General features: G+C 46.8%; 1 protein-coding gene across 2 annotated transcripts in view; it reads left to right on the forward strand.

The window, feature by feature from the left end:
* dync1li2 (dynein, cytoplasmic 1, light intermediate chain 2) overlaps nt 1-5,814 on the forward strand; it is a 108,634-nt gene extending 102,820 nt beyond the window's left edge. For both annotated transcript variants that reach the window (XM_072517807.1, XM_072517806.1), the window contains one exon: nt 2,947-5,814. In XM_072517807.1, the coding sequence (XP_072373908.1) occupies nt 2,947-3,056 (110 nt within the window). In that variant the 3' untranslated portion in view covers nt 3,057-5,814. The remainder of the gene's footprint in view (nt 1-2,946) is intronic.
* The last annotated feature ends 19,899 nt before the right edge of the window (nt 5,815-25,713 follow it).

Genomic DNA, 25,713 nt, shown 5'->3' on the forward strand with positions numbered 1-25,713 from the left:
TATAATCATCTAGATAGGAATAATATGATCAGGGATAGTCAGCATGGCTTTGTGAAGGGTAGGTCATGCCTCACAAACCTTATTGAGTTCTTTGAGAAGGTGACTGAACAGGTAGACGAGGGTAGAGCAGTTGATGTGGTGTATATGGATTTCAGCAAAGCGTTTGATAAGGTTCCCCACGGTAGGCTATTGCAAAAAATACGGAGGCTGGGGATTGAGGGTGATTTAGAGATGTGGATCAGAAATTGGCTAGCTGAAAGAAGACAGAGGGTGGTGGTTGATGGGAAATGTTCAGAATGGAGTACAGTCGCAAGTGGAGTACCACAAGGATCTGTTCTGGGGCCGTTGCTGTTTGTCATTTTTATCAATGACCTAGAGGAAGGCGCAGAAGGGTGGGTGAGTAAATTTGCAGACGATACTAAAGTCGGTGGTGTTGTCGATAGTGTGGAAGGATGTAGCAGATTACAGAGGGATATAGATAAGCTGCAGAGCTGGGCCGAGAGGTGGCAAATGGAGTTTAATGTAGAGAAGTGTGAGGTGATTCACTTTGGAAGGAATAACAGGAATGCGGAATATTTGGCTAATGGTAAAGTTCTTGAAAGTGTGGATGAGCAGAGGGATCTAGGTGTCCATGTACATAGATCCCTGAAAGTTGCCACCCAGGTTGATAGGGTTGTGAAGAAGGCCTATGGAGTGTTGGCCTTTATTGGTAGAGGGATTGAGTTCCGGAGTCGGGAGGTCATGTTGCAGCTGTACAGAACTCTGGTACGGCCGCATTTGGAGTATTGCGTACAGTTCTGGTCACCGCGTTATAGGAAGGACGTGGAGGCTTTGGAGCGGGTGCAGAGGAGATTTACCAGGATGTTGCCTGGTATGGAGGGAAAATCTTATGAGGAAAGGCTGATGGACTTGAGGTTGTTTTCGTTGGAGAGAAGAAGGTTAAGAGGAGACTTAATAGAGGCATACAAAATGATCAGGGGGTTGGATAGGGTGGACAGTGAGAGCCTTCTCCCGCGGATGGATATGGCTGGCACGAGGGGACATAACTTTAAACTGAGGGGTAATAGATATAGGACAGAGGTCAGAGGTAGGTTCTTTACGCAAAGAGTAGTGAGGCCGTGGAATGCCCTTCCTGCTACAGTGGTGAACTCGCCAACATTGAGGGCATTTAAAAGTTTATTGGATAAACATATGGATGATAATGGCATAGTGTAGGTTGGATGGCTTTTGTTTCGGTGCAACATCGTGGGCCGAAGGGCCTGTACTGCGCTGTATTGTTCTATGTTCTATGTTCTATTCTGAGAGAAACTTGGGAAGAGCAAATGGAGACATTGACCATGTCAGTAGTGGTGGTGGAAATGCCCATTGGGAGAAGGAGCAACGAGTTTTTAAGTGGGGAACGACCCTTAATCAGGTTGTCAGAGTTAAGTGGCTTGGCTGCGTTCACATTATCTGTATTCCTTATTATTTACTGACCTGGATCATGTCTTCACTTACCACTTGTTTTGCCCCCACGGTGAAAAGAAGTATTTTCATTGGAATCTTTCTGTATCACCCTGTCCACTATAATCAGGAATTGCTCTGCCCCTGTATCCTGTGCAAAACAACTGTTCAAATACTCATCTTCCCCATTAGTTACTGACTAGACCTTGCTGAGTGTGAACTGCAAATTTGCTTCAGTTAGGATCAGAGATTGCCTGGAAGCATTCGGTTGTTGGGATATGGTCCAGAGGACTTGGGTGCAATGTCGTTACCAACATCCTACTTTGTGAATTTTTTTTTTTTTTGCATGTTAAAGGGAAAAATCAGATAATTCAGCCATCAGGAACTGTGTGCTGAAGAGTTCCCAAGCTCTTTATATCAACTTGGTCATAACCAGCCAGCCAGTTTCCTTTGGAGTTAGTTGGAAATTCCTGAAATACTTTGGAGCGGAGAGACTAGATCTTCAGGCAGTTTTAAAACTAACAAGATGCATTCACTGAGCAACTAACCACAGGGTGGCCAAGAGGCAGGAGTATTCTGACACTTTATACCTCTACCTGCCAAGTGGTTTTCACACTCGATTAATGAAGCGTTCCCCAGTGACTAACTAAATAAGAGAAGAAAGTTAAGTTTTGCATTTACTCAGCAGCTTTCATAGCCTCGGACAAAGTAACCAACTCCGCAGAGCCCAGCAATCTAACCTGCAATCCGCTGACCTCTTATGATGTAGCGTTAGAACACATAGTCTCTTCTGAACGAAGAGCTTGGGTTCAGGTCTGTACTGAACCCAAAATACAGGTTGATCCTCCATACTGCAGATGTTGGAGATCGGAAATAACAACAAAATGCTGTATAAACGTAGCGGGTCTGGCAGCATTTGTGGAGAGAGAGCGAGAATTAAAATCTCGAGTCCAGTAAAAAGAGTCATGTCTAGAAGAATCCCTTTGGGCTGTTCTGAGGTTGTGAAAGGTGCCGTATAAATGCAGGTCTTTTTTCCCCGTGGCTGCCTGCAGGAACTTAAAGCCAGTGTGTCTCCATCTCTATATCTATGCTGTAATTGTGCCTCTATGTCTCTTTCTCTCACACACTCTCTGCTTCCCCCGCACCCCTCCTCCTGGGTGGGCATAGGTTGTTTTTTGAATCGATCATATCTGGTTCAGATAGTCTTCCCTAGTAACACATGAGCAGTACCTGAAAGGGTGGTGGAAGCAGCGTCAATAGCGATCTTCAGTAAGGGAAATGGATAAATAATAAAGGGGAAAAAATCACTGGGCTCTTAAGTTAAAGAGCAGGTCAGTGGGACTAACCGGACCACTCGAGCATGCACAGTTTTTGCGTTGTATGATTCTACCCAGACTAGAAGAAAGAACTGAGAAAGGGGAAAAAACATGACAGAACGTGCAGTGTTTGGCTGTTTCTCATGTTTGCTTTATGTTAATGGACCTTTTCCCGTTTTATTTCTAGGGCAAAAGCCGGTTTTAACAGATGTTCAAGCAGAGCTGGACAGGATGTCTCGAAAACCCGATTCAGTAGTCACAACAAACAACTCTTCTCCAGCAGAGAATGAAGCCTAAAAGCTGCAAGCCACACTGTATAATATAATATTTAAAGATAAAAGACCAAATTAGACAATTGTGTCAATCGAGAGGGCCAGCCGTTGTCTAATGCAGCCGCTATCAGTTTCTGTTTAGGGGTGGGGGGGGAACATGAAGGCATTAACTAAATTTTAAAATGACTTGTGGCAGGTTAAATGTGCATTCCAGAAATGTAAATAATCCCTGTGTCTGACAACTCCTTCATCAAAAAAAAATGTTTTATCAGAAAGGCTAAGGGGGATTAAAATCTCACTCAGCACACTACGAAAAGAGGTGTGTGTTTGCTGGGGTTTGAGAGCGCGCTTGGAAGGAGTGGAGGGGAGGACGGTTAGATGAGAAATTGGACTGGGTTGCTTGGCAAGTCACAATTCTGAGGGGTGGGGTGATGAAGAGATCAGAGAATTGGCAACTGAGGTTAATAGCAAACGCACTCTTATTCCCTTTACCCAGTGACTGCTTGCAGAGTTGGCGAGCAATGAGAGTGAGGCAGTCAGGTGGTGTTGGTCAATTAGTAATTTGCAGAGTTGGCTGTTGGGCGGAAGGACCAAGTTGGTGCAGGAAATGGGACCACTATCAGTGGCAGGGCACTGTGTGTGTGTGTGTGTGTGTGTGTGTGTGTGTGTGTGTGTGTGCGCGTGCGTGTGCGTGTGTGCGCGAGGAGGAATGGTTCAGGAAAGAGGAGGGGACATGACTGAGAGGGGGTTTTCAGACTCTGTGGCTGTTCTGTAAATAGCCCAAGTGTAGAAGCGGAGCAGTGTGAAACCGTTTTTTAAAAAAGAGAAAACAGTTTGAATCAGGACTTGAGGGTGGACATGGAAGCAACTTTTAAAATCATGAATTCATTGAAGACCAAATTGTGTCTTTGAATTTAAAGACTTTTAGGATGTTTAGAGGGCACTTTGAAATATTAGGACATAGGGACGAAGGAGAAACCTGGATACAAGTGCCTGACACACCACCGTGCAGGTGGCATAGTAAGCGCTCAACTCAAACATGCACTATAGCACAAGCGGACAGTCGCTTCATAGCGTTTTTAATTTTTAACTTAATTTAAAAGTTATTTTATCCAGTAAAGGAAAGTTTTTAATTTAATTTTTTCTGCTAGCTCCTGCCTTCCTTGAACTGTGGTGAGTTAGGCCATCTTGAAACAAGAATGGATCAAAATGGAAAAAAATGTTTATTCCCCCTCTCCCCATCCCTCCCACTAAAAGATATATCTGAGGAAAACCTCAATCCATTGTCTAGCTGCAGTTAGAAAATGGCACATTATTTCTCTGCGTGTAAACACTACTCGATGTAAAGTACCTTATTGCATTGTATTCTCAAGGGGATAACCACAGAATGGAATTGTGTGGACTTCTACTTTCTGTTGTACAAACTGTCCTAACTTGTGCTGAAATGGGAGGTCTGGCTAATCAGCATTTTCCCTTTAACATTGCATATATATTATTAAAAGCAGTAATATATTTACCACTGAAAGCTGGGCATAATTAGCTTAGAGTATTTTCCAATAGCAAGGCTGTTTGTATAATTTTTTTTTAAATTTCTTTTTGAAGCTCTTATCTGTAATATGTACTTAATGGAGGTAACCAGGAACAACCCACTCCTGTTCCCGGTATCCTTGCACCAAGGAAGGAAAGGGGAAAGGTTCTAGATTTGTCCGGAGAATTTACCTGATGTCTATAATCAAAGGTCGGTGTAGCTTTGGAGAAACTGCACATTTAGGTCCACTGTTTTATTTTGGGGATTTTTTAAAGATTAAATTGCTGGAACCAAACAAGCAAACTTTAAACTGCTTTGATGATAACAGAACAAAATGTTAATCCATATAACTTGTGTAGAGGATGCTGAATGATTGTTACACTAACCTTGAGAAACCAAATTAATGCTTGGTAGACTTTTTTCTGACTTTGTCTCCTCCTGATTCTTCCCGTCTTACCCACCTTTTTCAGTTTCTTCCATTATGCATGTTCTCTCTTTTCCCCCCCCCCCCCCCCCAATCCCAAACCTGAGTTTGTGTCCCTTTCTGCCCTGTGACATTTTCAGTCCGGATATCTGTTCATGTTCTGTCTTCTTCTTTTTCTATTTTTACTTCTCCCCAATTCCTCCCCTCCAACCCTCCTCTCTTCCCCTGTTTCCGAGACATGTTTGTGAATCTCTATCTTGCCCCCGTATCCCTTTCCAGTCGGTGTGTTTTGTCCTACTTCTGTCCTTTCCCTTCCGGCCTCCCTCAACCTGTTCCTCTCTCCTTTTCGTTTCTCTCTCCCTCTCTGTGTTCGTCAGAGATGCAGTACAATACTGTAATCTGAAATATTTGGCTCGATCTTGTTCATGTCCTTTCTGGGAATGAAATGAAATATTTATGCTGCTTAATTTAAAGTTTGCACTTGAAATATTTTGTGGGAAGAAAATAACAAATTGGCATGTTTGAATCAAGTTGAAATGAGAAGTTATTTAACAAATGGATGCTTATGTTCACCTTGTAATGAAGGCGGATATTTAACAGAGGGAGAGAGATAGGGGAGATATATATATGTATAAATAAAGTTCTCTCAACCGCATTAGGTTAATTTTTGTACTGTGTTGGACTGAAATTGTAATACAGGAGCGTTTTGATTTAGTTCACGTGTACGGCTTTAACCTGATACATTCATGTGGAATCTTGCTTTTTCTCTAGTGCTGACAAAGACAAAAATGTGTGTCTCCACGTGCCAGCTTCAATAAATGTGAATCCAGACTCCGTCATCTGCACTTTTATCAGCTTTAGATTTGTTGTAGTAGTTTGGATAGACTTTCTTCTGGATAATACTGACTGCCAGGATAAGGGATGCAGGCCCTGAGACATGCTGGTTTTAGGGTCCTGACCTCAGCTTCGTTATGGGTTCCATGGGCACTGATTCCTTGCTTGTTAGGTGGTTAAGGAGAGGACCAGTGTCTGCTGCCACTCTCTCCATTGTTGAGTCGGCAGCCAGTGTTCATTGTCCAGACCCATGCAGGAAGAATGAGAACTTGGGATTTGGTATCAGAGTGCAAACTGCTCTTGCAGAAGTGTACCACAGTAAGCAGTCAGAAACTGCTGTTAGTGTGATGGGTCATTACTTCACTTATTGTGGCACCGCAGTTAGCAATGCTGCTTCACAGCTCCAGGGTGCCAGGTTTGATTCTCGGCTTGGGTCACTGTCTTTGCGGAGTCTGCACGTTCTCCCCGTGTCTGCGTGGGTTTCCTCCGGTTTCATCCCACAAGTCCCGAAAGATGCGCTGTTAGGTGAATTGGACATTCTGAATTCTCCCTCAGTGTACCTGAACAGGCGCCGGAGTGTGGAGACTAGGGGCTTTTCACAGTAACCTCATTGCAGTGTTAATGTAAGCCTACTTGTGATACTAATAAACATTATAAATAAAGATTTTTATGAAGAGTTCTCCCTCTTGGCAGCCTCTAACACAAATGTGTTGCAAGAGACGTTTGCCATTTTACTTATTTTGATTTTTTTTTTCAGAAGGTAGTCATCAGATGGCATCACCGGGAGCCAGAGGCATTGAGTCCTCTCGTGCCGAAAGCAGATTAAGCTTTTTACAAAAGAAATTCTAACAGGATGAGACCGGGTAGATTCAGAAAGAATGTTCTCGATAGTGGTGAAGTCCAGAACTAGAGGTCATATTTTGTGGATAAGGGGTAAACCTTTTAGCACTCTTCACCCAGAGAGTGGTGAATCTGTGGAATTCTTTACCACACAAAGCAATTGAGGTGCAAGCATTGTGTAATTTTAAGAAGGAATTAGATATAGCTCTTGGGGCTCAAGGGATATGGGGGATGGCGGGATCAGGGTATTGAACTTTTGATGATCAGCCATGATAATGAATGGTGGAGCAGGTTCGAGGAGCCGAATGGCCTCCTATGTTTTTCTTCAATCCGTCTTCTTCATTGTTCTTTTCATCCACATGTTTGACTTTACCTCTCCTAGTACAGTACAGACATCACTCCTATGACTCAGCAAGTTTATTCATTGCAGCCAAAGAAATTTTCATTGATATAAATCAAGTTTTAATGTCCTTAGAACATCCTAAAGTGGTAAATAGATGATATGCTATCAGGCATGCTCGTCACATTTGAGCAATCGGGATCTAGCCGGAGACTGACCGGAAAAACCGCGATGGGAAAATGGGTAACCTTGGAGGAAAAGGTGCTTCAGGTATGTGCCAGGTAAATTCCAACAGCAACAGCTAAGGGAGCCAAAACCAAGCTCCTGGGACAAAAAGGGAGACAATGAAGAAACAAAAAACGAGGGTGGTATGTCGAGTGGATTCTTCAAGGTCAAATACAATGGGACGTAAAAGAAGAAAATGAAACTGGTGAAGTGCGTGAGAATGGAATGACAGTCAACATAAAAGGATATCCAGCATATAAATACTTAATGGGTAGTCAGTGGTAAAGGGTGATGGATGCTTAAAAGGTCAGGGCTTGAGTACTTCAATTCTATGTGTTGGTATTTACCAAGGAAGAGGAATTTGACAAAATATCGTCAGAAGTGGAGACGATGGACAGTGTGAAGATTGGAAAGGAGGAGATAATGTAGGGCTGGCTATTGTTTGGAAAAGATGTGTCACCTGGTCCAGATGGTTTGTATTGCAGGTTCCAAACCAAAAAGTGGGGTGGAGACTGCGAAAGGACTGTGTTAATCTTTCAATCTTCCCTGGATATGGGAGAGGTGCCAGAGGATCGAAGAGTGTCAAAAATGTCATGTTTATTCCGGACAGGATGAAAGGGCAGTTCGAGCAACTTCAGGCCAGTTCGTTTAATATCAGTGGTGGGTAAGGACATTGAGGAAGAACCAACAAGCAGTTGGAGAGACCATATTAAATAGGAACAGGAGTGGGTCATTCGGCAGGATCGTGGCTAATCCAGCATTCCTCACGTCCACTTTGCTGCCCTTTCTCTGTACCCCTTGATTCCCTTCCTGATCAAGAATCTATCTCAGCTATAAATATACACAAGTGGCAAGGATTCAAAAGACTCACACGAAGAAAATCCTCATCTCAGTCTTAAATGGGAACCCCTTTATTCTGAGACTCTGGGGTCCTGGACTCCCCCAAGAGGGGGAAACATCCTCTCAACATTTACCCTGTCAAGCCCCTTCATCCTATATATTTCAATGAGATCACTACTCATTCTAGATTCCAATGAGTAGAGTCCCAACCTGTTTAACCTTTGCTCATAAGACAATCCCTCCATACTGGGGATCATCCGAGTCAACCTTCTCTGAACTGCCTCCAATGAAATAATTTATTTCCTTAAATAAGGGACCAAAACTGCTCACGGTGCTCCAGATGTGATCTCACCAGTACCTTGTACAGTTGCAGCAAGACTTCCCCACTCTTATACTCCAACCCCCTTGAAATAAGGGCAAACATTCCACTCGCCTTCCCGATTACCTGCTGCCCCTGTGTGCTACCTTTGTGTTTTGTGCACAAATTTCCCAGGTCCCTGTGTGTTGCAGCTTGCTGCAGTTTTTCTCCATTTAAATAATACTCTTGTTCTTTTGTTGTCCCTTCCGAAATGAACATCTTCATATTTTCCCACATTATACTCCATTTGCCAACGTTTTGCCCACTTAACCCATCAATATCTCTTTGCAAACTGTTTGTATCCCCCTCGCAACTTGCCTTCCCAACCATCTTTGTGTCGTCTGCAAATTTGGCTGCAGTACATTCCTTCCTCCATCCAGTGTGTGACTCTTTATTTTTAAACATTCACCCCTAGTTCTAGATTCTCTGACAAGAGGAAACATCCTTGCCGCTTGCTGTCATTGGAATTTAACACCGAGAAGTGGGAGGGGATGAATTTGGCAGAAGGCATGGGGAGCGGCAATATGTAAAGAATTCTAGGGTTTACAGGGTCATGGGGTGCATGTGCATCGATTTCTGAAGGGGGCAGAACCTACTGTGAGAGTGGTGAGCAAAGCATATGGGCTCTTGGGCTTCAGAAACAAACCTGTTGGATTTTAACCTGGTGTTGTAAGACTTCTTACTGTTCAGAAATAAAGGCATTGAGCAGAAAAGCAGGGAGGTTGTGCTGAGCCTTTATAAACTCTGGTTAGCCTGCAACTAGAGTATTGCAGCCAGTTCTGGTCACCACATTTTAGGGAAGATCCTTGAAAAGGTCCAGAGGAGATTTACCAGAATGGTTCCAGGGATGGGGAGGGGCTTGCGTTACAAGGTTGGGCGAGTGAATCTGGGGTTGAGATTTGATAAATTTGTGTGCGTGTGCGAGAGAGGAGTGAATGTGTGTGTGTAATATGGGAATCTAGTATTCCAGCAACATACTTCCCATTTGAACCAAAGATGCAGCAATGCTCCTATTAAAAATGACAAGCAGGTAAATAAATTTTTGGTCAGAGCTTTTTGATCTCCGTAAACATGTACATAAAAAATTAGAAAATACTTCTCCAATTTAGGTGTTTTTATGTTTGTGCCTATGGCGTGAAAACGATCATTTATTTTGTGGCTTGTCTTCAACACAAGAAGAATGTTTCTCAGTATTCTTGGGAGATCAAAAGGGTTCTGGCGCTGTTAAAGTTTGCAATGCATTTGAGGGGAAGCTAGTTAAGCACGAGGCAAAAAGGAATAGAAAGATGTACTTGATAGGTTGATGAAGAGGGGTAGGAGGGAGGGAGTTCCTGTGCCGTGTAAACACACAGCAGAATGTTATGCCGAATGGCGTCTCTTGTGCGAGTACCCAATTCATTTTTTCCCATTAAGGGGCAATTTAGCGTGGCCAATCCACCTACCCTGCACATCTTTGTGTTGTGGGGGCGAAACCCACGCAGACACGGGGAGAATGTGCAAACTCCACACGGACAGTGACCCAGAGCCGGGGTCGAACCTGGGACCTCGGCGCCGTGAGGCTGCAGAATTGTAACCTGATGTTACGAGTGGAATGGATTTTGATCAGAGTGGAGGCAAAAAAATCCTGAAATCCAAGTTTCGGGAATAGTTATATAAAGGCAGTTCTCGGACTTGCGACACAATTGGTTCCTGAACACGGTGTCTTAAGTTGAAACGGCGTAACCTAGAACCAATATTATAAATAGGGGATTGGTTCCTGAACCTAGGGCTTGAAGCCCTATTTTCACCAAAATAACTCAGAATTTTGTACTCAATCAGTTATAGATGAGTAATATGACAACAGTAACAATTTTATTGACATAAAATCATAGCAATGTATATACTGTATAGTACTACCACTGAACATTATCTGCTAATTATCTTAAAAGCATAGACATTTATTTTCTTCATTCTTGGATGCTCGGGTGAGTCTGGTTGGGTGAGGTTTTTGGTGGGATTTGAGGTGACCTTTTGGGAGGGGGGGAACAGACGTTCTTGGTTGGACATTCTGGATCCCTGGCTGGAGTCGTCTTTGGAATCTTGGCTGCAGGTTTTTCTGGAGTCCTCTCAGCTTTCTTAACGAAAGCGTCCAAGGATTGGACAGATGTTCTCCACTTTTCCTTGCATGTTTCTCTGTTATGGCTTTACATGCCCCTATTCAATGTTGATGTCATGTTTCTCAAACAGGGACATGTCAGCTTGGACATGTTGAAATTCCTTAGCCAGTAGCACTAGTCTCATGGCGCCGAGGACCCGGGTTCGATCCCGGCCCTGGGTCCCTGTCCGTGTGGCGTTTGCACAGTCTCCCCGTGTCTGTATGGGTTTCACCCCCACCGCCTTGTGATTATTTCCATTTTTGTATCCATCGTAATTCCTGTACGTTTCTTAGAAGAGACTTCTATTGTACCGGATTTTTACACCTTTTTGCCGTTATTATGAGCAAAGAAAACTCAAATTTGAAGGAAAGGTTTGGGGGAAAAAGAAAGCACCAAGGTGCTTCAGAGCAGAAACAACATCGATGTGCCAGTATGAACACCACCGATTTGGCGTTGAGGCCAAAGCCGACATGGGAATGTTAAAACTCAATTTCTAAATGCCGTAAGCCATTCATCATAACTCTAATGTCGTAAAGTCAGGGTTGCCAGCACTGCACTGGTGTGGGAAAGGCTAGGGCAAACTATAATCTTTGAAGAGTATGCTTCTGTTCAAGCAGAAATGATGGTGCAGTGGTTAGCACTGCTGCCTCACAGCGCCAGGGACCCGGGTTCCTGTCTTAGGTGACTGTGTGAAGTTGGCACTTTCTCCACCTAACCTGTACATCTTTGAACTTGTGGGAAGAAAGCAGAGCACCAAGAAGAAACCCCACGCAGACACGGGGAGAACGGGTGAACGCCACAGTCACCCGAGGTCGGAATCGAACCCGGGTCCCTGGCATTGTGTGGCAGCAGTGCTAACCACTGTGCCGTCGTGTTAATAGCAGAACAAAGGTCAGCGCTCTATGAAAGTAAAACTTAGGAACAAGTGACACATGGCCCTTTGGGGGATGGGGCATTGGGATTAAAAAAGAAAAGAAGATTAGAAAAGGGCGTCAAGCTGGGGGAGAGAGTTCATAATCTGAAGTTGTTGAACTCCATGTTGAGTCCAGAAAGCCTAACTGGAAGATGAGGTGCTGCTCCTCCAGTTTGCGTGGGCTTCACTAGAATGTTGCAGCAGGCTAAGGATGGACATGAGAGCGAGAGAGTTCTTCCCCATGCTTTGGCTGATATTTATCCCTGGAGCAATATCAGTAAAATATCTAGTGTATCACATTGCTATTTGTGGGATCCTGCTGTGCTGGAATTACCGCTGGATGTGTAACATTACAACAACCACTATGCTTCATTGTCTGGAATGTGCTCGGAGGTGTCCACTGGCTGTGAAAGATGCTAAACAAATGCAAGTCTTTTATCTTCCACGGGTGTGTATATTTAATGCTCATCAGATGTTGCACCCCCCCCCCCCCAAGTTACAACTTAAAGGCAGTCAGTCAGTTGTGACCGAGGGAAAAACTGTTCTGGAACGTCAGGTCCTTGTCCACAATATCTGCATGTTCCTAACTGACCTTCCCAGAAACAAAATCTTTGTTCTAACCTCGGGCCTAAATAGCAGCTAACCGTTGAATGAACTCAACCAATGTTTACTTAAAGGAATTATAATTTGCAAGTTTAAAGCGACACAACCAATACTCCAGAACAACGCTTTATATTTTTTACACGGGGCAGTGTTTGTGTCCATGTACAGTGCACTCGCTGCCTTGTGCGAGGAGCTTCTTCCGGCAATTTGTCGATGTATAGAATCCCTGTAATGCAGAAGGAGACCATTCAACCCATAGAGCCTGCACCGGTCCTCCAAAAGAGACCCCCTACTTAGGCCCTCTCTCCCACCCTATCCCCATAAGAACCAACTAACCTGCACATCTTTGGACTGTGGGAGGAAACCGCAGCACCCGGAGGAAACCCACGCACACACGGGAAGAACGTGCAAACGCCATGCAATAACCCTATTGTGGGAATCAAACCCAGATCTCTGGCGCTGTGAGGCAGCAGTGCTAACCCACTGTGCCACCGTGCAATTCACCTAACACCCATTTTTCCCAACACAGCTGTCTTTATGGAAATTTCACTCTTTTAAAAAAGGGAATAGCCATTTAGCGAAATGATACCAGCAGCACAAAGTACCTCAATACAGGAAAATGAATGTTTCCAACCTGTCTGGTAGATGCGGACTGTATTATAACATTCCGATAGAGTAAGGAAATTCTACCTGAATCCTGGTCCAATATTTATCCCTCAACTGATGCCTCTAAAATGGATTACCTGGCTATTTAAAATGGATTACCTGGCTAGTTTGTAGAAAGTTGTTATATGTGCAAATTAGCTGAGTCATTTCTTACGCTACAACAGTGGCCACACCTCCGAGTTGCTTAATTCACTGTGAGTTGCTCTCAGACATCCTGAAGTTGTAAGAGGCACTATATAAATTAAAATAAATGAAAAACAACCCAGGCATCTCAGGGTGATGCTTGCTCGCCTATCGGTCTATCCAAGTATGATTAAATACTGACCTGATTAAATAATTTAATAGGTTAGACAGAGAGAAAATATTTCCTCTGGTGGGGTTTCGGCAGCAGCAATGATCCTGGGCGAGCTTTTCCCAGCACCTGCACGTAGATACCAAAACTCCCAAGTGAAGCCTTCAGCCTGTCTTCAGAGTGCTTCCTTTGACTGCCTTGAGAAGGTCAAAGAGACTGCCCAGACTCAAACACTCCCATGAAAGATTCGCTTTGGGTGTCAGTCATTCTGACCCCTGACCAACCCAGCTCAGTGGTGATCCTGTGTATGGTGTGGCTGCTCGGTGATGCCAGCTCGGGTGAGCTCCTCGGGGTCTGTTATTTTTCCTGCCATCTGATCTTCAGAAACCTCCAAAGACAGCTCAAGTGAAAGCGGTTGAGCTTCTTGGCATGAAGCTGGTGCACAGATCATTAGATCCACGATCTAATTCAATGTTACAACAAGATCGGGTGGCTGCCTCCTGCTCGTCACTTCCTCAATCTATTTACTTAGCACAGTCAGACTTTGGGACCTTCGAGAGAGACACAGCTTCAATTTAACAGCAGAATAATACTTCACGGATTATATGGTGCAACTTTCTGGTATTCGCTGATCAGTGTAATTATCTAACTTACACTGAGCACCACCATATGAACTGTTGGAATTTGTGTCGAGGATTTTCATCCCACCTATGTCATTCACTCTTGGCAGAGCAGTTTGGAGGGAATGCTGAACTGTCTGAAGTGCTGCCAATTGTGGGTAGTGTGTGTTCTTAATGATTTTAAAACACCAATCGCTTAAGGGATTGTGTAAACATGCTGAATGTTCATTTATTGAAACTGGGTGCATTTGGACGGAGGCAGATAGCCTGAACACATCGGAGCTGAGTGTGTGTACTCTGCTGAAAGCGAAACTGAAAGAAGATCACATGAGAAGCTCCCTTTCCAGTGAATGGCATGCTGCTCTCCCATAAAAGGCATATTAGAGCAGATAGTACCTTGCCACTGAGCCGGAAGACAGTAGGCTCAAGTCTGATTCCAGAGACTTGAGGACAAAATCTAAGCTGACACTCCAGTGCCGTATTGGGAGAGTGCCACACTGCCTTCTTTCCTGAGACTCTGCCTGCCCTCTTGGGAAAAGATCCCAAGGCACTGTTTGAAGAAGAGCAGGTGTCCTGGTCAAAATATATCCCCCAGCCAACATTGACAAAACAAATTATTTGGTCAATATCGCATTGCGTTTTGTGGGAACGTGTTGGACTCACATTGGCTGCCATGTTTCTGACATTGGAACGGCGACTACACTTCAAAGGTCCTCCGTTGGCTTTGAAGTGTTTTGGGATGTCCTGAGGTTGTGAAATTCACTACACAAATGCAAGTCTCTAAGGGTGGCACAGTGGTTAGCACTGCAGCCTACGTCGCTGAGGACCCGGGTTCAAATCCCAGCCCTGGGTCACTGTCCGTGTTTGCACATTCTCCGTCTGCATGTGTCTCACCCCCTCAACCCAATAGATGTGCAGGGTAGGTGGATTGGCCACGCTAAATTGCCCCTTAATTGAAAAGAAAATAATTGGGTACTCTTTTAAAAAATTTAAAAAAAAATATTTAATGCAAGCCTCTTACACAGTCATAATCTAAATCTCACGCTAGTTGCAAATGTAATTGTTTTTGGGGGGGGGGTTCAAAAGCTTGTTATTTACATTTTGAAAAACTTGAGGACAGACAAGTCCCCCGGGCCTGACGGGATATATCCAAGGATTCCATGGGAAGCAAGAGATGAAATTGCAGAGCCGTTGGCAATGATCTTTTCATCCTCACTGTCAACAGGGGTGGTACCAGGGGATTGGAGAGTGGCGAATGTCGTGCCCCTGTTCAAAAAAGGGAATAGGGATAACCCTGGGAATTACAGGCCAGTTAGTCTTTCTTCAGTGGTAGGCAAAGTAATGGAAAGAGTACTGAAGGATAGGATTTCTGAGCATCTGGAAAGACACTGCTTGATTAAGGATAGACAGCACGGATTTGTGAGGGGTAGGTCTTGCCCTACAAGTCTTATTGAATTATTTGAGGAGGTGACCAAGCATGTGGATGAAGGTAAAGCAGTGGATGTAGTGTATGTGGATTTTAGTAAGGCATTTGATAAGGTTCCCCATGGTATGCTTCTGCAGAAAGTAAGGAGGCATGGGATAATGGAAAATTTGGCCAGTTGGATAACGAACTGGCTATCCGATAGAAGTCAGAGAGTGGTGGTGGATGGCAAATATTCAGCCTGGATCCCAGTTACCAGTGGCGTACCGCAGGGATCAGTTCTGGGTCCTCTGCAGTTTGTGATTTTCATTAATGACTTGGATGAGGGAGTTGAAGGGTGGGTCAGTAAATTTGCAGACGATACGAAGATTGGTGGAGTTGTGGATAGTGCGGAGGGCTGTTGTCGGCTGCAAAGAGACATAGATAGGATGCAGAGCTGGGCTGAGAAGTGGCAGATGGAGTTTAACCCTGAAAAGTGTGAGGTTGTCCATTTTGGAAGGACAAATATGAATGCGGAATACAGGGTTAACAGTAGAGTTCTTGGCAATGTGGAGGAGCAGAGAGATCTTGGGGTCTATGTTCATACATCTTTGAAAGTTGCCACTCAAGTGGATAGAGCTGTGAAGAAGGCCTATGGTGTGCTCGCGTTCATTAACAGAGGGATTGAATTTAAGAGCCGTGAGGTGATGATGCAGCTGTACAAAACTTTGGTGAGGCCACATTTGGAGTACTGTGTACAGTTCTGATCGCCTCATTTTAGGAAGGATGTGGAAGCTTTGGAAAAGGTGCAAAGGAGATTTACCAGGATGTTGCCTGGAATGGAGAGTAGGTCTTACGAGGAAATGTTGAGGGTGCTCGGCCTTTTCTCATTAAAACGGAGAAGGATGAGGGGCGACTTGATAGAGGTTTATAAGATGATCAGGGGAATAGATAGAGTAGACAGAGACTTTTTCCCCAGGTGGAACAAAGCATTACAAGGGGACATACATTTAAGGTGAATGGTGGAAGATATAGGGGGGATGTCAGAGGTAGGTTCTTTACCCAGAGAGTAGTGGGGGCATGGAATGCACTGCCTGTGGAAGTAGTTGAGTTGGAAACATGAGGGACCTTCAAGCAGCTATTGGATAGGTACATGGATTACGGTAGAATGATATAGTGTAGATTAATTTGTTATTAAGGGCAGCACGGTAGCATTGTGGATAGCACAATTGCTTCACACTCCAGGGTCCCAGGTTCGATTCCGGCTTGGGTCACTGTCTGTGCGGAGTCTGCACATCCTCCCCGTGTGTGCGTGGGTTTCCTCCGGGTGCTCCGGTTTCCTCCCACAGTTCAAAGATGTGCAGGTTAGGTGGATTGGCCATGATAAATTGCCCTTAGTGTCCAAAATTACCCTTCGTGTTGGGTGGGGTTACTGGGTTATGGGGATGGGGTGGAGGTGTGGGCTTGGGTAGGGTACTCGTTCCAGGGGCCGGTGCAGACCCGATGGGCCGAATGGCCTCCTTCTGCACTGTTTCCAGTATTGGACTATGGATGGCAAATGGGAATATGCAAGGCAAGCCCTCTTGGTTGCTTCTGATTTGAATTGACCGCTATGCACAACACTGAATCCTTGATGTTTGCTGCAATTGTACAATAAGATCTTGCATTTTATATAGCATCTTTTACAGAGAACAATGACCCAAAGAGCCATATTGGAAACAATTGCCACTAACCTACCTGGAGGGAAATTACAACATGTGATAAAAAGTTTGTTCAAAGAGGCAGGTTTTCAGGAATGTCTTAAAGGAGAGAGTTGGAGAGGCTGAGGGCATTCTGAAAGCAATTAGAGTCTTCAGAAACCCCAAGCATGGCATCCAGTGAAAATTGTGGACACGTAAAAGGTCGGGTTGGAAGGAATCATAGAATCTCGACAACGCAGAAGGAGCTCCATTGGACTGGAGGACGTTACAGAGATGGGGAGGGGGCGAGGGATTTAAGCATGAAGAGAGTTTTAAAAGAAGTTGTTGTTTGTTGAATGAATACCCGGAGTATGAAGCCAGCTTCAATCAGGTTTCCATAGCACTGGCACCAGCTGATTAGAACACCAAGTATATTCTCTCTGACTGCATTCATGGTGGGTTATTGCTTCTCAACCTACAGATTGCCCAATCATCCCACTGCCTCCTGATTGCTACGCTTCTTATTCCAAGTTATTTCAGTGTAACTAATGCATCTATGGTTTTCTGTTCTAGGCGCCGGAATGTGGCGACTAAGGCTTTTTCACAGTAACTTCATTGAAGCCTACATGTGACAATAAGTGATTATTATTATCAGTGTGCCCCAATATTCCATCTGTGGTCCTCTCCTATTTCTGGTCTATAAATTGTCCCTTGTTGATAAGATCTCTGAGCATATGACAGTTGTGAAAAACGATTACCTCTGCTTGTAACTTTGATTCCACAATTGTTTCTGAGTTTACTGACTGCTTTTTTTACCCAATTATTTTACTCCACTTAAAGGACAATTCAGTGTGGCCAATCCACCTAACCTGCACTCTTTGGGTTGTGGGGGCAAAACCCACGCAGACATGGGGGGGAGAATCTGGCAATTCCACACAGACAGTGACCCGGGGCCGGGATCGAACCCGGGTCCTCAGCGCCGTGAGGCAGCGGTGCTAACCATGGTGCCACCGTGCCGCCCATGACTGGGTTCATTTTGCGGGTACAATTGCTGTACGCTGACCCCACGGCAAGTGTGAGGATGAATATGATGAGCTTGGGATTTTTCGGCAACATAGGGGTACGAGACAGGAATGCCCGTTGTCCCCGTTGCTGTTTGCGTTGGCTATCGAGCATTTGGCTATTGCGCTCTAGGGGTCAAGAGAACGGAAGGGCAATGAAAGGGGAGTTAGGAGGTGTCGTATGTAGGCGATCTCAAACCCGCCAGAGTGCATGTGGAAAATAATGGACATATTGGAGAAGAATTATCTTCTCTAGGTGTAAGTTAAATGTGGCAAAGAGTGAGGTATTCCTGGAATGCCCAGGAGAGGAGGGCTAATTTGGGAGGCTGGCCATTCAAGCTGGCCAAAATGAGGTTTCGGTATTGGAGAATCAGGTGGACCACGATGCGTAAGTGGAATCTGGCCAGTTTGTTGGAAGGGGTAAAAGAGGATCTAAAGAGGTGGGATGCCCGACTGCTGTCTTTGGCGGGGAGGGTGCAGACCATAGAAATGAACATTCTTCCGAGGTCTTTATGTGTCTTTCGGTCCTTCCCGATATTCCTTCCAAAAGCGTTCTTTCGGAGGGTAGATATGTTACTCACGGGCTTTGTTTGGGCAGCCAAGTCGCCCAGGATTGAGAAGTAGAGGGGACGGTGGGCGGGTAGGGGGCTGGTGCTCCCAAACCTGCTGTATTATTATTGGGTGGAGGGCAGCAGGGTGGCGCAGTGGGTTAGCCCTGCAGCCTCACGGGGGCAGCACGGTGGCGCAGTGGGTTAGCCCTGCTGCCTCACGGCGCCGAGGTCCCAGGTTCGATCCCGGCTCTGGGTCACTGTCCGTGTGGAGTTTGCACATTTTGCCCGTGTTTGCGTGGGTTTCGCCCCCACAACCCAAAGATGTGCAGGATAGGTGGATTGGGCACGCTAAATTGCCCCTTAATTGGGAAAAAAATGAATTGGGTACACTAAATTTATTTTAAAAATTATTGGGTGACAAATGGGGAAAATGTGCGAAGGTGGTGGGGGAATGGGAGGGCAGAATGGGTGCAGGTGGAGGAGGCCTGTGTGGGGCGAGCGTAAGAGCCCTGGCGATGGGCCCCCTCCCATTTTCCCTGGTGAGGTACACCGTGAGCTTGGTAATTGTCTTGTCCCTCAAGGTCTGCAACCAGCTGAGGCGGCACTTAGGAGTGGGGTGTATATCTGTGTTGACCCCATTATGCGGGAATCACAGGCTCGTATCAGCAGGGCACACAATGTACAGGAATTGGCATAGGGAAGAGGTAGAGCAGGTAAGCGATCTGTTCTGGGAGGGGAGGTTCGTGAGGCCGGAAGAGTTGCAGGAGAATCACCAGCTGCTGAGGGGGAGTGAATTCAGGTACATGCATATGTGGGACTTTGTACGCAAGGAGCTCCCTTTGTTCCCCCCGCTGCCAAGGCATACTTTATTGGATAGATTGTTAACACAGGACAAGCTGGGGGAAGGGAGGATTGCGGATATTTATGGATGGTTGTTGGAAATGGAGACGGCGCCAGTGGAGGAGATAAGACGGAGGTGGGAGGAGGAGCTGGGGATAGAACCCGGGAGCGGGGAAGAGGGGGGTGGTGGGTGCAGGGGCCTGGACTGAGTCGATGCACCGGGTGAATTCGACATTATCCTGTGTCGGGATGAGGCGGGTCCAGGTGACGTGGGCCCGCACGAGTGGGTTCTTCCCTGAGTTGGAGGACAAATGTGAGAGATGCGCAAGGGGGGGCCTGCGAATCATGTCCATGTGTTTTGGTCTAGCCCAAAGCTAGGGGGATACTGTAATCTGGTTGAGTCTTTTGATGACTCTGTGATTTGTTGATGTGTTTGGAATAAAATATATAAAAGCTCTGGAATTCCCCCTCAAAACCTCTCCTTTCTTTAAGATGTTTGTGGTAGTATGCATTAGGGGTCATGTGGGACTGTGAAGCCGTGATGTCATTGGCTGACAGATCCCGGGTCCTGGTTGGCCGTTGACCTCTAGCTCCGCCCTGAAGGCGGAGTATAAGAACCAGGAGTCCTCCCTCGCAGGCCAGTCTGTTACTGAACTGCGGGGGAACAGTCACGCTTAATAAAGCCTCATCGACTTCACTCTATTCGTCTCTCGGAGTCTTTGTGCGCTACAATGTTCTTTAGAATCCCTCTGACCAGGAGCTGTTGTCCTAACATCTCCTTGTGTGTCTCGATATCCATGTTTGTCCAATTATGCTTCTGGGATATTTTATTATGTTAACAGTATTGTATAAATTGATGTGACTCCAATGATTTTATTTAGCCCAGATTACTGGGTTATCCACCTGGTTGAATGCACCAATTTCACGCTGTCTTATTGGTTTGGCTGATTTGTTCCTCAGTAGACCATAAGACATAGGAGCAGAATTAGGCCCCTCGGCCCATCGAGTCTGCTCCGCCATTCAATCATGGCTGATATTTCTCATCCCCATTCTCCTGCATTCTCCCATAACCCCTGATCCCCTTATTAATCAAGAACCTATCTATCACTGACTCAGTGAATTGGCCTCCACAGGCTTCTGCGGCAAAGAGTTCCACAGATTCACCACCCTCTGGCTGAAAAAACTCCTCCTCATCTCTATTTTAAAGGATCGTCTCTTTAATCTGAGATGGTGTCCTCTGGTTCTAGTATTTCCTACAAGTGGAAACATCCTCTCCGCGTCCACTCTATACAGGCCTTGCAGTATCTTGTACATGTCAATAAGATCCCCTCGCCTCTAAACTCCAATGAGTACAGACCCAGAGTCCTCAAACGTTCCTCATTCGACAAGTTCTTAATTCCAGGGATCATTCTTGTGAACCTCCTCTGGACCCTTTCCAAGGTCAGTACATCCTTCCTTAGATATGGGGCCCAGGCGACTTCCGGGTGCGGCGATGACCAGCTGAGTCGCACGTTTCGGCAGCTCCCTGTGAAACGGACTTTTGGGCTCTTGATAGGAGCCCCAACGGCAATTTTAACGGCTGAAAACACCGTGCGGTAAACCAGAAGGGTGTTCCCCCTGGACACGGATGGAAAAAGGAGAGGAAAGTGGCCGGATTGCAGCGGATCCTTTGGAACAACGGCAAGGAAGGCAAGCAGAAACCAAGATGGCGTCGGAAGGTGGCAGTTTCATATGGGGCCCTGAACAACAAGAGTTTTTGAAACGCTGCGTGGAGGAGATAAAAAAGGAAATGAAGAAAGAGTTGTTGGCCCCGATATTACAGGCGATTGAAGGGCTGAAAGAGGAACAAAAGACCCAGGAGCAGGAGCTTCGGGTCGTGAAGGCGAAAGCAGCAGAGAATGAAAACGACATACAGGGCCTGGTGGTGAAGTCGGAGATACAGGAGGCACACCAGAAACGATCTGTGGAGAGGTTGGAGGCACTGGAAAATAACGCAAGGAGGAACAACTTGAGGATTCTTGGCCTTCCTGAAGGTGTGGAGGGGGCGGACGTCGGGGCATATGTGAACACGATGCTGCACTCGTTAATGGGAGTGGAGGCCCCGACGGGTCCGTTGGAGGTGGAGGGAGCATACCGAGTTATGGTGCGAGGATCGAGTGCAGGAGAAGCTCCCAGAGCCATAGTGGTGAGATTTCTCCGTTTTAAGGATAGAGAAATGGTCCTTAGATGGGCGAAGAAAACTCGGTGTAGTAAATGGGAGAACGCGGTGATCCGCGTCTATCAAGATTGGAGTGCGGAGGTGGCGAGAAGGAGGGCGAGCTTTAATCGGGCCAAAGCGGTACTTCACAAAAAAAAGATAAAGTTTGGAATGCTGCAACCGGCAAGACTGTGGGTCACATATCAAGGGAGGCACCACTACTTTGAGACGGCGGATGAAGCGTGGACTTTTATTGTAGAAGAAAAATTGGAATGATTGGACTACGAAAATGAACGTTTGGACAAAGTGGTGGGACGAGTGGGGGGGGGGGGGGGGGCGAAGAGGGATTGTATGATTAATCCTGCGGTATGGTAACTTTTCTTTCTCCCACAGGTGGTGATGGGGGGAGGTGGGGAGGGAGAGGAGATGGGGCGTTGGCCATGGGAGGCGGGGCCGAGGGAGAGGCGCGGGCTTGGTTCCCGCGCTATGATAATTATGGCGGGAATAGAGAAGCAGGAAGGAGGGGGCGCCGCACGGGGCGAGCCGTGATCACGGGGGGAAGCCGAGGTCAGCCAGAGTTTGCTGACTTCTGGGAGCAACATGGGGGGAGTAATTACGCTAGCGGGGGGACTAGCGGGGGGGGGGGGAGGGGGGAATTACTGGGTTGCTGCTGCTGGGGAAAGGGGGGAGTGGGTGCGGGAAAGGATGGGCGGGGGGGCACCGTCTGGGAGAAATACAGCCGCGTGGGAACTGGGCGAGAAGCTGGAAAAAGATGATGGCTAACCGGCAAGGGGCGGGGGTGGGAAGCCCCCCAACTCGGCTGATCACGTGGAACGTGAGGGGGCTTAACGGGCCGATAAAGAGGGCACGAGTACTCGCACACCTTAAGAAACTTAAAGCAGATGTGGTCATGTTACAGGAAACGCACCTGAAACTGATAGATCAGGTTAGGTTGCGCAAAGGATGGGTAGGGCAGGTGTTCCATTCGGGGCTGGATGCGAAAAACAGGGGGGTGGCTATATTAGTGGGGAAGCGGGTAATGTTCGAGGCAAAGACTATAGTGGCGGATAACGGGGGCAGATACGTGATGGTGAGTGGCAAATTACAGGGAGAGATGGTGGTGTTGGTAAACGTGTATGCCCCGAATTGGGACGATGCCAATTTTATGAGGCGAATGCTAGGACGCATCCCAGACCTAGAGACCGGAAAGCTGATAATGGGGGGAGACTTTAACACGGTGTTGGAACCAAGGCTGGATAGGTCGAAGTCCAGGACTGGTAGGAGGCCGGCAGCAGCCAAGGTGCTTAAGGATTTTATGGAGCAGATGGGAGGGGTGGACCCGTGGAGATTCAGTAGACCTAGGAGTAAGGAGTTCTCGTTTTTCTCCTATGTCCATAAAGTCTATTCACGCATAGACTTTTTTGTGTTGGGTAGGGCATTGATCCCGAGGGTGAGGGGAACGGAATATACGGCTATAGCCATTTCGGATCATGCCCCACACTGGGTAGACTTGGAGATAGGGGAGGAAACAAGAGGGCGTCCACCCTGGAGAATGGATATGGGACTAATGGCGGATGAGGGGGTGTGCTTAAGGGTGAGGGGATGCATTGAAAAGTACTTGGAACTCAATGACAATGGGGAGGTTCAGGTGGGAGTGGTCTGGGAGGCGTTGAAGGCGGTGGTTAGGGGGGAGCTGATATCAATAAGGACACATAAAGGGAAGCAGGAGAGTAAGGAACGGGAGCGGTTGTTGCAAGAACTTTTGAGGGTGGACAGACAGTATGCGGAAGCACCGGAGGAGGGACTGTATAGGGAAAGGCAAAGGCTGCATGTGGAATTTGACTTGCTGACCACAGGCACTGCAGAGGCACAATGGAGGAAGGCGCAGGGTGTACAGTATGAATATGGAGAGAAGGCGAGCAGATTGCTGGCACACCAATTGAGGAAAAGGGGAGCAGCGAGGGAAATAGGGGGGGTGAGAGACGAAGATGGAGAGACGGAGCGGGGAGCGGAGAGAGTGAATGAAGTGTTTAAGACATTTTATAAAAAATTGTATGAAGCTCAACCCCCGGATGGGAGGGAGAGAATGATGGAGTTTTTGGATCGGCTGGAAATTCCCAAGGTGGAAGAGCAGGAAAGGATGGGATTGGGAGCACAGATCACGGTAGAAGAAGTGGTGAAAGGAATTAGGAACATGCAGACGGGAAAGGCCCCGGGACCGGACGGATTCCCAGTTGAATTTTACAGAAAATATTTGGACTTGCTCGCCCCGCTACTGACGAGGACCTTCAACGAGGCAAAGGAAAGGGGACAACTGCCCCCGACTATGTCAGAAGCAACGATATCGCTTCTTTTAAAGAAGGAAAAGGATCCGCTACAATGCGGGTCCTACAGACCAATCTCCCTCCTCAATGTAGATGCCAAGGGTCTTGGCCAAGGTAATGGCAATGAGAATAGAGAATGTGTCCCGGGGGTGGTTCATGAGGACCAAACTGGGTTTGTGAAGGGGAGACAGCTGAACACGAACATACGGAGGTTGTTAGGGGTAATGATGATGGCCCCACCAGAGGGTGAAACGGAGATAGTAGTGGCGATGGATGCCGAGAAAGCATTTGATAGAGTGGAGTGGGATTATCTGTGGGAGGTGTTGAGGAGATTTGGGTTCGGAGAGGGGTATGTTAGATGGGTGCAGCTGTTGTATAGGGCCCCAGTGGCGAGTGTGGTCACGAATGGACGGGGATCGCATATTTTCGGCTCCATAGAGGGACAAGGCAGGGATGTCCTCTGTCTCCCATTACTGTTTGCACTGGCGATTGAGCCCCTGGCGATAGCGCTGAGAGGGTCCAAGGAATGGAGGGGAATACTTAGGGGAGGAGAAGAACACCGGGTATCTTTATATGCGGATGATCTGCTACTATATGTGGGCGGATCCAGCGGAGGGGATGCCAGAAATAATGCGGATACTTGGGGAGTTTGGGGATTTTTCAGGGTATAAATTGAACATGGGAAAGAGTGAGCTGTTTGTGGTGCATCCAGGGGAGCAGAGTAGAGAAATAGAAGACCTACCGTTGAGGAAGGTAACAAGAGACTTTCGTTACCTGGGGATCCAGATAGCTAAGAATTGGGGCACATTGCACAGGCTAAATTTGACGCGGTTGGTGGAACAGATGGAGGAAGATTTCAGAGATGGGATATGGTAGCATTGTCAATGGCAGGGAGGTGCAGGCGGTTAAGATGGTGGTCCTCCCCGAGATTCCTTTTTGTGTTTCAGTGTCTCCCGGTGGTGATCACGAAGGCTTTTTTCAAAAGGATAGAAAAGAGTATCATGGGTTTTGTTTGGGCCGGAAGACTCCGAGAGTGAGGAAGGGATTCTTACAGCGTAGTAGGGATAGGGGGGGGCTGGCACTACCGAGCCTAAGTGAGTATTATTGGGCCGCTAATATTTCAATGGTGAGTAAGTGGATGGGAGAGGAGGAAGGAGCGGCGTGGGAGAGATTAGAGAGGGCGTCCTGTAGGGGGACCAGCCTGCAGGCTATGGTGACAGCCCCATTGCCGTTCTCACCAAGGAACTATACCACGAGTCCGGTGGTGGTAGCTACACTGAAGATTTGGGGACAGTGGAGACGACATAGGGGAAAGACCGGAGCACTGGGGGGGTCCCCGATAAGAAACAACCATAGGTTTGCCCCGGGGGGAATGGATGGGGGATATGGAATGTGGCAAAGAGCAGGTATAACGCAATTGAAAGATCTATTTGTGGATGGGAAGTTTGCGAGTCTGGGAGCGCTGACCGAGAAATATGGGTTGCCCCAAGGGAATGCATTCAGGTACATGCAATTGAGGGCTTTTGCGAGGCAGCAGGTGAGGGAATTCCCGCAGCTCCCGACACAAGAGGTGCAGGACAGAGTCATCTCAAAGAAATGGGTGGGGGACGGGTAAGGTGTCGGATATATATAGGGAAATGAGAGACGAAGGGGAGACTATGATGGACGAACTAAAAGGGAAATGGGAAGAAGAGCTAGGGGAGGAGATTGAGGAGGGGATGTGGGCAGATGCCCTAAACAGGTAAACTCGTCGTCCTCGTGCGCCAGGCTAAGCCTGATTCAGTTTAAGGTATTACACAGGGCACATATGACTGGAACACGGCTCAGTAAATTTTTTGGGGTGGAGGATAGGTGTGCGAGGTGCTCGAGAAGCCCAGCGAATCATACCCATATGTTTTGGTCATGCCCGGCACTACAGGGGTTTTGGATGGGGGTGACAAAGGTGCTTTCGAAAGTAGTAGGAGTCCGGGTCGAACCAAGCTGGGGGTTGGCTATATTTGGGGTTGCACA

The sequence above is a fragment of the Scyliorhinus torazame genome, chromosome 10 (assembly GCF_047496885.1).
Source record: "Scyliorhinus torazame isolate Kashiwa2021f chromosome 10, sScyTor2.1, whole genome shotgun sequence".
Classification (NCBI taxonomy): Eukaryota; Metazoa; Chordata; class Chondrichthyes; order Carcharhiniformes; family Scyliorhinidae; genus Scyliorhinus; species Scyliorhinus torazame.